This window comes from Neovison vison, chromosome 7 (genome assembly GCF_020171115.1).
Source record: "Neovison vison isolate M4711 chromosome 7, ASM_NN_V1, whole genome shotgun sequence".
In the NCBI taxonomy this organism is placed as follows: Eukaryota; Metazoa; Chordata; class Mammalia; order Carnivora; family Mustelidae; genus Neogale; species Neogale vison.
Genome location: NC_058097.1, coordinates 187,192,620 through 187,205,587, shown reverse-complemented (window position 1 = coordinate 187,205,587; position 12,968 = coordinate 187,192,620). Strand labels below are relative to the sequence as shown.

Sequence of the window (12,968 nt, the reverse complement as noted above, 5' to 3'; positions counted from 1 at the left end):
ATTTCAGATTTATGGGAATTCTACAGTGCAGCACACAGAGTTCTCATATACCAACTTTTACCTAGATTCTTCCAATGTTAACATTTTAACACATTTGCTTTATCTTTTTCTGTATAAATAATTTTTTCTGAAGCTTTTGAGATTAAGTTGCATAGATAATGTCCCATTATCCCTAAATACTCTAGTGTGTATTTCCTAAAATTCAAGAGCTTTTTCTTGAATAACCACAGTACAATGATCAAACTCAGGAAATTAACATTGATACAATGCTATTATCTAACCTACAGACCTTACTCAAATCTTACCCATTGTCTCAAAAATCCCATTTTTTAATCAAGATTCAACTGAGATCATGTAACATTTACTTTTCACATTTCTTTAGTTTTCTTTAATCTGAAACTTTTGACAAATTTAAGTTGGTTATTTTGTAGGGTATCTTTCAATTTAGATTTTTCTGATATTTCTTTTTGATTAGATTCATATTATTGCTTCTTGGCCTTTTGGCAAAGATCAAGTGTGATTAGGTTCAGATTATACATTTTTGGGAGGAATACTACATAATTGATATTGTATCTTCAGTCCACGATAACACAATATACAAAATATAAAATTGCCTCATTAATGGTGATACCAACACAAGCATTTTATTTTATTTTTTAAGATTTTATTTATTTATTTGACACAGAAAGAGATTACAAGTAGGCAGAGAGGTAGGCAGAGGGGGGCAGGAAGCAGGCTCCCCGCTGAGCAGACAGCCTGATGTGGGGCTCGATCCCAGGACCCTGCGATCATGACCTGAGCCGAAGGCACAGGCTTAACCCACTGAGCCACCCAGGTGCCCCAACACAAGCATTTTAAAAAGGAAATAGCATTTATAAAAATTTGAATTTGTGCTTTAAAAAATATTTCTAAACAGGTCAGAGGTCAAAGTCATAAATTTTTAAATATTAGCACTGAAAAAGAATGTGTATGCATGTTTATGTACACACACACACACACACACACTCCTGAATTGTGGGATGTAGTGAAAGATAATTAAACTTAGAGCAATAAATGTTTATGTCAGAATAGGAAAAAGGTTAAAACATGGATGAAATGTTCAGTTTGTGAAATAAGAAAAATAACAGAATAAACTGCCAGAAATCAGGAGAACATATAGTGAGAAGGGCCGAAAGGATCGATAAAGCCAAAATTGCTTTTTTTTTTTTTTAACTTAAGGATTTTCTTTCTTTATTTGACAGAGAGAGAAAGAGAGAGAGAAAGATCACAAGTAGGCAGAGGCAGGCAGAGAGAGAAGGGGGAAGCAGGCTCCCTGCTGAGCAGAGGGCCTGATGCAGGGCTTGATCTCAGGATCCTGACATCATGACCAGAGCCAAAAGCAGAGGCTTAACCACTGAGAGGTTAACCCACTCAGGGTTAACCACTGAGGCACCCAGGTACCCCCAAAAGTTGCTCCTTTAATATTGGGAAAGGAAAAAGAAGGCTTAAAAAAAAAATCAAAGATTCCTCAAGTCACATTATGCTACTAATACACATTATGTTGGGGGAAAAAACGAGTCTGTGCTTAGAATTTTTTTTTTTCAAAATTGACTCAAGAAAAAGTTGAAGGCTTGAGCAGTCTTATTACCATAAAACAACATCATCACGAGTTAAAACTCTTCGCAAAGATAAATACTATGGCCAGATGGTTTTATAAACTTCAAGGAAAAAGACTGCTCCAATCTTTTAGTCTTCCAGGGCATAGTAAAATAAGCAACAATTCCCAGCTCATTTTTCTTTTTTTAAAGATTTTATTTATCTATTTGGCAGAGAGAGAGAGATCACAAGTAGGTAGGGAGGCAGACAGAGAGAGGGGGAAGCAGGCTCCCTGCTGAGCAGAGGGCCTGATGTGGGGCTCGATCCCAGGACCCTGAGATCATGACCCGAGCTGAAGGCAGAGGCTTAACCCACTGAGCCACCCAGGTGCCCCAATTCCCAGCTCATTTAATAAAGTTATAATATTAATATGAAAGCCAGACAAATATGAAAAAGATTGCAAACCAATTTCCTAAATACAGATGCAAAAATTCCAAATAAAATACCAGCAAATTGAATTCGGCAGTACAAAGATAGTGAAATATGACCAAGAACATAAGGTGATTTCATACTAAAAAGTCATAACTAAACTAAACAAGATCTCTGAAATCTTTAGACTTCATGCAGTATGTACTTCAATATGTATGTACTCATAGCCATTTTGGAATATACCAGGCATGCAGTCTCCTTGGGTTCTTTGCTCAGGCTAGTCTGCCTTCTCCCACAAAGCTGAAAGGCTTCCCCAAGACAATTCAAAACCTCTCTCCACACCCACTGAGTATACAAGCCTCCCACTCTTACCCTACACACATTGATTCCCCATCCTCCTTACCTAGCTTCGTTCCGCACCCCTCACTGCATAGCATAAAGCACTTATGCTGTTACTCTTTCTTTCTTTTTTAGCCTGTCTCCTTCCTTTGCTTGCCTCACCTTCCCCCATCTCAAATGTAAGCTCTACAGAGGCAAAATCTTTGGTCCCTTTTTTCACTGTAGTTTCTTCTTCTTTCCCAGAAGAGTAAACAGCATGTGGTTAGCACTCAATAAATGTACACAATGCTATATCTAGAAACTTTTGTAGTAAGGAAGACAAGTTTGCCTTATATCCTTTTAGGATTATCATTTGTAGTACCCATTTCACTGGCTTTTCAGATACAGGTAAAAGGAGAGGGCAAAGTTGTAATATCATCACGTTAACATGGATTCATTTAATATGTTTGTGTTCATGCTGGACACAATGTTTGATTTCTAGATATCTCTACATAAACCTCTACAGAAAGAATTACATTCCAAGAGGGAATTTAAATTCTGTCCACATGTATAGTTTTCATCATGAGGTGCGTATCAAAGTACAAAGTAGTGAGCCCTTAAACATTTCTTAATTGGATTAGTTTCCAACATATTCAATAGAGAGCTTTTTTTTTTTTTAAGATTTTATTTATTTATTTGACAGAGAGAAATCACAAGTAAGCAGAGAGGCAGGCAGAGAGAGAGAGGGAAGCAGGCTCCCTGCTGAGCAGAGAGCCCGATGCGGGACTCGATCCCAAGACCCTGAGATCATGACCTGAGCCGAAGGCAGCGGCTTAACCCACTGAGCCACCCAGGCGCCCCTCAATAGAGAGCTTTGACAATTTCCTCTGACACTGTAACTACAGCTCAAAGCAGCAGAATCCAGGACCACCTAAATCTCAGGTATCAATAGAGTTTAAAAAATTAGAGTACAACTTAAGTTTGTTGCATTCTCATAAGGTATTACAATAAATCTCTTCTACATGGCATCAGCACCATTTGTCTGGTGTCACCACTGATGTTCACCCCATATAAAGTTCAGTTCTGTCGTATTTCAATGCAATAAATGATCCAATGAGAGGAAGTCATCTATTTAGGGCAGGACCACATTTGAGGAAATTGAGAACAGTCATAACATCTGTATTTACTCCCAGTGCATGGGGGACTGGCACAAAGACAACTCAGAATGGCAATGTCATTACGTGTGTAAGAAGGTTCCTCTCGTGTTCCCCCCATGCTACTGCCAGAAACCATGAAAGAACAAGAAATTAAAATCTAGCTCACTGTGTTGTGAAATGAGCTGATTCTACACGAATCAGTCTCTCTTTTACTCTACTCTCTTGGGTTCCAACCTTATCTAGCACACATAGGACTATAACATCAAGTTGATATAAAGTGAAGTCTAAAAACTGTGCTCCACATTTTGAAAGTTTGGAGTACGCTGTTTTTTGTTTTTTTTTTTTCCCAATGAATTTTTCCCTGTGTCTAGAAACAGAGTTTCATTCCATTATCTTCAGTCTTGGGTGTCAAATACAAGAGGACACAACCCAAGTTGAAGTAGTAAAAGCTAGAGCTCAGAAGTTTGGAGATTGCTACAGGATTTGGTCAGAATACAACTGTTTTCTTACTTGGGTGGAAGGGAACATACTTTGTATGCTTGTACATCGATCCCTCCCCATGCTACCAACCCACTGAAAACTACCACCCACAATAATCAACGAGCCCACGTGTGAAAGCAAACAAAGTATTGCTCAGGTCACTGTGGTTTCACCATTTCAACAACAAAACGAGAAAGAAAAAGGCAATGTGTTTTTCATAAAACTAAGTTTATTTTCATATCAAAATCAATTTCAAAATCATATTTCAAAAGTCAGTTTAAATGATTCTGAGATTATGTTCTTACTTTTTGGGTGCTAAAATGTCTTTTCTCCTATGTAATGATGCTAAGAGCAGACCGTACTTTGGATCTTCCTATTTTTGTTTTACATCCTTAGCTAGCAAAACTAAACGGTAGAAACACCTCAACACCTAAACACGGCAATTACTTTTTTTTTTTTTAAACAAATCTCCTGGTGCTTAAAACTCAGAGCTTAGGAACCACAGCTTTCATAAAGACCTACCTTCTGTGTTACATGTTTCACAATACTGAATTATCTCTTGGTGATTTCCCTCAAATTATGGAGCAGGGTAAAAGTAAGTCTTAATTTATAGTAAGCCGGTGTAAAAACAGCCTTAATTTCAAGCACCAAAGAAATACATTTACAATCATCACTGTGGTTATATCACCTTTTATTAAAACTAGTCAGAGTGCTATCTACAGGGTATCGATTTCAAAGTCCAAGGTCACTTCTCTGTTACCATCACTCTTTAAGGAATAGCTTGTGGTCACACCTGAGAACAGGGCTGGCGCAGTGCAGAGACAGAAGAGGCTGGGGTCCAAGCAGGCCACTCTCCTGGGTCACGGCTTGAGCGGCACAATAGGGGACTGCTCATCTCCATGTATTTTTTGGCCCATTTACCTTTATAAATCATACCATATAGCTTTCAGTATTTACACGCATTTAAACTGAGAAGAAATATGTATTAGAGGAAAGCATATATTAGTGGGCTCCCTGTGTCAAAAGGAACTTCATGTTTCCTGTATTATTTTTACATCATTAGCTACCTTTGAGAACAAAAAGTTCCACAGAAATATACACATTGGGACATACTTTTAGAAAACCTCATAGCAATGCTTATTACAATGTGTCCTCCTATAAGTGAATCAATTAATCTCCACTCCCTCCAAGTGTTTAAAAAAAAAAAAATGGAGCTTACTTTTTAAAGTATAATTCAGAGAATATACAAGAACCATCACCATCCGGGCCAGAGGAAACCACTGAAGTGTTATGTCTGGCTCTGTCATTCTGTGATTTGCCAAAATCATGTTTCTTCCCATGACACTGTTCTTGTTAGTATTATTAGTTCTATGTCCATTGGATAGGAGCATTTACATTAAATTTCAAAATAACTCCTGGCAGTATTCAAAATGTATGTCCAGAACTCCTGAACACAACTTCTGCTTTCGTCCCAATTATGACAACATTTAGCCTTATTAGTAACTGATCAAACGACAACCACAGACTCTGGACACGGGTGGGTGCCTTGCCGGAAACACACGTAGGCTGGCACACTGGGCCAAGCTACTCAGCGAGTTACCAGTGCTTAGTTCTTCTTGTTTTTCTTCATATAGCGAGCCCGCGTGGACTTGCCCAAATTCATGGTGATTTTAAGATATAGCCAGGTAGGCATGACTGAAATTACTGAGTCCTAGGGAGAGAAATGGGGAGATATGTCATGACAGCCTACAATTCGGGCTAACTGAGAGCATCCGATCTTATGTTTTACTCTATTGTTTTGTTGGTCAATTTGAAAGTTCTTGGGTGTTTAAAATAAAACATAGATGCCTCATTAGTAAGTCTAGACAATGTATAGATGCTAACACACCACATGCTATTTTGCGACCTAGCGGGAAAGAAAACTCCAAACCAAAGAGCTGATTGGAGACGTGCAAGGCTACATACCATAAGAGAATGGACCGGGTATCCGGTGGTTCGGGACCGCAGGCCCACCGTTTTCAGCGCAGACTTCACATATGTCTCCGCAGACGGTTTATCCAGAGTTGGCTTTCGGATTTTCGACAGCTTTGTAGCTACGTAGTACGGCAGAACACTCTAGAAGGGCAATACCCCATCACCACCACCACAAGAACACAAACAAAAAACATGCTCTTGATTAGTTAGACCACAAACTGAGAATTGCTTGATTGCTCTTAGTGGCAGAAACATAGAAACATTTTGGTGAGATCTAAAGTCAGCTTGAGAGAGTACATGACGGCATAAAATCAACTGTAATACGGCAATCTATCAACGAAACAATTTGAGACTTAGAAAGTATTAAAAATAAGCAGAAATAGACCTTTTTGTACCTTTTAAAAAGAAGGCACTTAAACAAACCTGGAGAGCGGTGGTTCTGGAAAGGATACTCTTTCCACTCTCGACTAAACTGAATATTGTTACAAAACCACCACGAAGGTTTTTGACATTTTATCCTCCCAAAGAGATAATGCTCATTTTCCTTCTAATTTGTGGTTCCTTAAGATAGTTCTAACAGCTTTGGTGCCTCTAAAAAATAAGCATTTCCCTTCTCAGAATCTAGCTACTACTCTTCCTTTCCGAGTTTCTTACCATTGTGTCTGAGTCTTATAAACTTTGCCGCTGATAGGATAGGATCTTCCCCCAGCACACCTTTTTCTTTCTTTCTTTCTTTCTTGTTGGGGGGGGAGTCCCTAAAACCACATGGAAACAGCCTGAGTAACCGAGAGACCCTTGAGGGGAGTGGCGTGGGAGGACAGATTTGAACATGACCTGTCAGAAGGACTTAACAAGCGTCAAGTTCTTTAGTGCTCAGGCTTGACACATTTGGATAGGATTCAACATAGAACACAAGGAGACCCTACTCCAACAGGTCCTGGACTCATGACATAAGAGGTTCCTTCTGCAGTTTGAAGTAAGTTGGGCGATCATTCATCAAAGAGTGAATGTATTCTGTTTCCCACGTGTGCAGGAGAGGAAAGGGTATTGAGGACAGTGATGTTTCTTTTAAAGAGGAGGATCTAATACCTGGTGGTCAAAATAAAAAATTTCACTAGAGGTAGAAATAAAATCGAGATATGTTCCAGAGCAGGTGTTTCCTTCCTGCTGAGAGCTGGAAGGAATGTTCCCATGTCTCTTTGGGGTTTTTGCTTTTAGGTTTTTGAATTTTTCCCACTCCAAGTATGAGTCAAGGAATATATTCCACCCTCATTAACATGGGAGCTGAAAGTCCAGCCTGCCTGGTAAGAACCAAGAGCCCAAGGGCCTAAACACGGTCCTTCTCCATCTTTCTATTATGTGCCGGCAGCCACAAACCCACACTAAGTTAATTAATGTCCCCCAAGTACCTCAATATCTGGGCTACCTTTGATTAGGTGACTCTTGGTTTTTGAGAATTTACGCCTATCCATGCAACCCCCCACTTAACTGAGCAAAAATACTTTGTCAAAAAGGTCTTTAATTTTAAAGCCATGTGGCCAGGATACAGTATGACATGAAGAGTTCAATGAGGCTCTAACAATGGGTGAGGAAAGAAAACCGTTTGCCAAGCTGAGTGGCAAACAAAACACAAAAGAAAGCATGTGCCTATGCACCATCTTAAATAATGAAGGAACACAAGCAAGCCGTGTCACATCTCTGTTTCAGGTTTCCCGGTTATAAAAAAGTGAAGATTTAAAACCCCATTTCCATCTATGGATCACGAGCCACTGAGGGTTCTGTAAAGTTCTGAGTGTCTCAGGATGAAGATGGTCTGATAATTATACCTTCCAATTACATCTTGATATTAGCACCCTCCCTCTCTCTGTAGATACACGGCATAAGTTGGACTATTAGCATCCTGCAGAAGAATTAAGTGGCACTGCCCGGATGAACCACTTGATGGTGCAATAAGTTCACTCACCATTCAGCTAAACCAGCCAGAGAGCCTGGGGAACCTCCTAGCTCCGGAAGTGGAGGCAAGAGACACATGCCTAGGAATCCCAAGTCGAGCTATGTTTTTCCAATGAAGAAACTTAAATTCTGTTCTGGAAAGGTTTTTTATTTCCGCCAATGGCTTAAAATCAAGGCAGTTAATGTGGTCTAGCAGAGGATGCAAAGGATTCAAAGATGAAATACTTTAGAGCGAAGTCTTAAATAAAGTGGAGGACTTTGCCAGGTAAACAAACAAAGGAAGAACATTTTGGGTAATGAGAACAGTGGGAGCAAAGAAAAAGAGAGAGAGCACAAGGTTCTCAGGCAACTGCAAAGCTGTTCAGTATGGTTCAGGTGTCAGAAATGTGTGGAGCACGGGGCACCTGGGTGGCTCAGTGGGTTAAGCATCTGCCTTCGGCTCAGGTCATGATCTCAGGGTCCTGGGATCGAGCCCCGCATTGAGCTCTCGGCTCAGCGGGGAGCCTGCTTCCTTCCTCTCCTCTGCCTGCCTCTCTGCCTACTTGTGATCTCTGCCAAATAAATAAATAAAATCTCAAAAAGAAAAAAAAGAAATGCGTGGAGCAGCGGCAGGATGAAAGCTAAATGGAACAGAAAACTAAACCCAATCACTGGACAGTAGTGATTTCTAGAGAATCAGCTCTATATGCAGCCATGCTCTTATTCACCATCATATGGCCAAAGCTCAGAGAAGCCCCTAGCACACAGGAGGGACGCACAGATCTGCTGCGTGACTTGGTAACAGAACTCCTCAGTGTGTATGGCACTGAAGAATTGCATCGGGGCCCCCTTCCACTGCTGTGGTCTGGAAAATTAATGATACCAGGAAGTTCACAATATAATATGGTGTAAAATTTTAGATATTATTCTGAAGCTTAAGTAAGGTCACCTATCGAAGCTAAGACGAACTTACAGGTCTAGCTACTTGCCAAGAATTTAAAAAGGAGTATTTTAAGGTATGTGTCAAAGTAAAGAAATACCCCAGAGTGTCATCTAGGTACATCCTTAAAGAAGTCACCAAAAACACAGTAAACAAGAACTAAATTAATCCATTTTCCTCCCTACTCATGGAAATATTACAGTGAACAGGTTGGGAATATAGTCACCCTTCTACAGGAAGTATTTTGGGCAGAACAAATTTTATAAGTTGCTTAAGATCAAAACTTTGCCATTATAAAGATTCCCGCCTGGAAACAACCTGGACCTTCACAACTACAGGTGCAGCCAAGTGCCCTGGTCTTCCAGTTTGGAATTCCAATGTGAAAATAATTAGGCCAGAAAGTAAAGCTGTTGTTTTGTCCTTATTCAGCTTGCTTTTTTAATTTTATTTTTTTAAAAAATATTTTATTTATTTGAGAGAGAGTGAGCACCTAGGCATCGGGAACTGCAGAGGGAGAGGGAGAAGCAGGCTCCCGGCCAAGCAGGGAGCCTGATTGGCAGTTGGGCGGAGGTGGGGGGTTTGCGGGGGGAGTCTTGATCCCAGGACCCTGGGATCACTACGTGAGCTGCCACCCAGGTGCACCCCAGTGTGTTTTTTAAACAACAATCCCTGGAAATAACGTGCATCTTTTTTTCCTCCCCTACTTGAGTAGCTTGCTTAAGTAATCTGGTCCTTACAAAACAATTTCGGGGCCTGACTCAGAGTAGGAAGGCTACTTAACGTAGCATCACGATATACTGGAAAGATGGACAACACGGGGCACCTGGTGGCTCAGTGGGTTAAAGCCTCTGCCTTCGGCTCAGGTCATGATCCCAGAGTCCTGGGATCAGGCCCCGCATCAGGCTCTCTGCTCACCAGGGAGCCTGCTCCCCCGTCCGCCCGCCTGCCTCTCTGCCTACTTGTGATGTCTATCAAATGAATAAATAAAATCTTAAAAAAAAAAAGATGGACACAAAATACTGCATGGCAGGCATTCAAGAATCAGATACTGAATGTTGTAACTTCAGGTGGTAAAGCATCTCTCATGTTGTCACCTGTACTAAATAAACATGCTTTCTTGAATTTAAAAATGACCAGAACAACTCACAACCGGGCTTTGGAAAACATGGATCCAAAGGACACCAGACTCCAGGCCATTTGCACAATATAGAATTCTGGACACGATGTCTGATCTGCCTTTTGTGAGCATCACATTCACCAGTGTGACCAGCACACATTCTTCAGGCAGAGGCTGTGGCTCTGCAGAGGCATCGTTTAGAGAACCTCTCCTTGTGTAAAGCATGAAAAAAACATTTACTTAACAACAAACATTTCCTGAGCACCTACTAGGACACTGTTGTCAGCAGTGGACTACATTTGTGAACAAAAGCAAAGTCCCTAATCTTATACAGCTTAAATCTGGGGCGGGGGTGGGACACAAAGACTATAAACAAGTAGTAAAAAATGATACTACATTGGGAGGTGATGATAAAAAGGAAAAAAGAAAAATAAGGACAGAGTAAGGACAGAGGTGACAGACGCTGTTCCTGCAGGTGACCCAGAAAGGCCTCTCTGATGTGGTGACATATAAGCAAAGATTTCAGTGAGGGGAGAGAGCTAGCAAAAAGTCTATCTTGGTAAAGATCCTTTTCAATGAAAGAACAGAAGTGCAAAGGTCCTGAGGCAGACATGCGTTTGAAATGTTTGAGGAACTGCAAGGAGGCCAGAAAAATAGCAGGGGATGAGAAAATGTGGGATGTTTGACATCAGAACATAGTAGGTCATAAGAACTCATGATTTTACTCTGAAAGAAATTAAAGGGCACAGGAGAATTTTTGAGAGGAAAAGTGAAATGACCTGGATTTAGCTTTAAAGAGATCACTCCGACTGTTGGGAGCAGACTGTGTGGACTATAGGCAAGGATGGGAGGAGGGGAGGCTGGGTAGGAAGGTACAGCAAAATATTCAGAGCACACAATCACGATGGCTTAAATTAGCGGTAGCAGTGGTAGTCCCAGGAAGTGGTCAGATAGTGGATTATGTTTAAAGGATACTGAAGTCAACAGGATTTCCCAATGCACTGAATTTGGGGTATGAGAGAAAGAGGTAGTAGGGTATGAGGTGGGGGAATGTCAGTTTTGAAATCAGGCGGACTTGACCACTTACTAGTTGTCTGATCTTGACCAAAATACTGAGCTTTAAGTTTTTCACTCTGCAGTTGGGGGATATAGCATCCTTCTTACTTTACTATTATGAGGATTAAATAAAATACTGTCAGTGAAAGTGTGTGGGGTTTGAACTCTGGTCTTTTCTAAGGTTTATAATGTTTATATTTTCCGGAATAAATTTAGAAAGAAAAACTTGGCTGAATTTTTATATCTTGTAAAAAGTGGAAGAACGCCGTATTTATAGAGTGACTCCTGAGGTAACCACCTGTTAGATCTTTCTGGACTTACTCCGACACCTTATAATTATTACCTCTTAAGGTTTTATTTCTTGTGATGCACCACTGTTGTAAAGAGCCAAGCAAAGTGGATGTTACCAATGACAAACATGGAGATTCACGTGGCTGGAAGGGATCAGAGTCTGATGACCTCCAACGGGACTAAAGTTACAATTCTTAAGCCAGTTCTCAAAGTTGGAGCAGTTATGGTGCAGATACGATTATTTCTCGGGAGAATTATATTGCTTTATAGTTCTACTTAGATTCCATCTGCACTAGCAGAGAAAGACACAGTCCATTGCCTTCTTTTATTGGCTTTGGCAATTAACAAGAAGAATGGATGAAGAATTTGGTTTTCAATCCTGATAGCCGCTTCTCAGTATTTAGCTTCCTAGGTCTTTGAAGCCCCAAAGATCTCCATGATTATTCAAAGCTATAAAATATTTAACAAAATATAAAAGAGAACTATCTTCTATCATTTAAAAAAAATTGAATTTTGTTTTTCCCTCATCTCAATGTGTCCTATTTATTTTCTAAATTTATTCTGATTAAAAACTACATTTAGATGAATTAACGAAACCACCAACTCTCATTACCCAAGAGGACCAAAAAACTGGAAGGTGGTAACTTAAGGGGGCCCAGTGAATGTCCCCATTACAGTCAGTTCACACCTAAACAGAGTATTCTTCTGCAATCTCATGCTAAAAATGAGAAAACCCATTTCAGTTTCAGGTCAAGTGAAACCACAACCACCTTCTCTGGGTTTCATGGTCTTGACCTGTGTCCTCGTCTGTCCTCTGGTAAAGAGGTCAGACAAACGAAAGAGTCAGACAAACGAAACCCTAAAGGATGGTTTCAGTTAGCAAATGATCTCCTTGTTGATAGCATTTCCAGAGACTTGGTTTCCCAGCTCCAAGGAAGAAAACTATATGGTGCAGAGAAACACCCCCATGAGAAACAGAAAGAACACAGACTTTGGAGTTATTCAAACCCAGGTTACAAATCCAGAGATGGGCAAGTTCCCCACACTTCCTCACATTCGTGAACACATCAACCTCCTCTAATTTCTCCATAGCCCTCTCACTGGATACTGTCGTGAATGAGAATTCATGTATCTGTTTACCTGTTTACTGTCTGTCTCCCAACTAAACATAAGTGTCTACCACATCCATCTCTCTCCGTCTTTTTGCCATTGTATCCCCAGGTACAGACTACCAGGTACCCTCTAAATTTGTCTACATCGAAGAAGTGCGGCTCACGATATATACCTCTAGTTTTGGACTTACTATCTTTCTAATGTGTTTAAATACCTGTCTTTTCTTTCTTTGTGTGCCTTGAGGACAAGGATGGTGTCTTATTCACTTCGTTACCTCCCTGCCTGCCCAAGGCCCTGGCAAGTAGCAGGCATTTGTGGTCTGACACACTAGAAGGACCTTAAACAAGTGACCCAACTCCTATTGCCTCGTTTTCCAGCTGTAAAATGGAACTAGGTTGAGGTCTATCTATCTCAAGAAATATAACAAAATAGTGGAAAACAGGGAGCATATTGTACATATTCAAAAAATGTAAGTTTCTTTCCTCTCTTCTTCACACTTGGATATCAATTCCATTTCTGGCATTCTTACACCTGCCCCATTATTTGTCCCCACTTGCCAAAAGGGGAGACTGGGGCTCAAAGTAAG

General features: G+C 40.5%; 1 protein-coding gene across 1 annotated transcript in view; it reads right to left on the bottom strand.

The window, feature by feature from the left end:
* Positions 1 to 4,168: 4,168 nt before the first annotated feature.
* HSD17B12 (hydroxysteroid 17-beta dehydrogenase 12) overlaps positions 4,169 to 12,968 on the bottom strand; it is a 160,365-nt gene continuing 151,565 nt past the window's right edge. Inside the window, exons 10-11 of the mRNA XM_044259121.1 lie at positions 5,925 to 6,074; positions 4,169 to 5,670 (exon numbers count right to left, since the gene is read on the bottom strand). Of these exons, the coding sequence (XP_044115056.1) occupies positions 5,566 to 5,670; positions 5,925 to 6,074 (255 nt within the window). The 3' untranslated portion in view covers positions 4,169 to 5,565. The remainder of the gene's footprint in view (positions 5,671 to 5,924; positions 6,075 to 12,968) is intronic.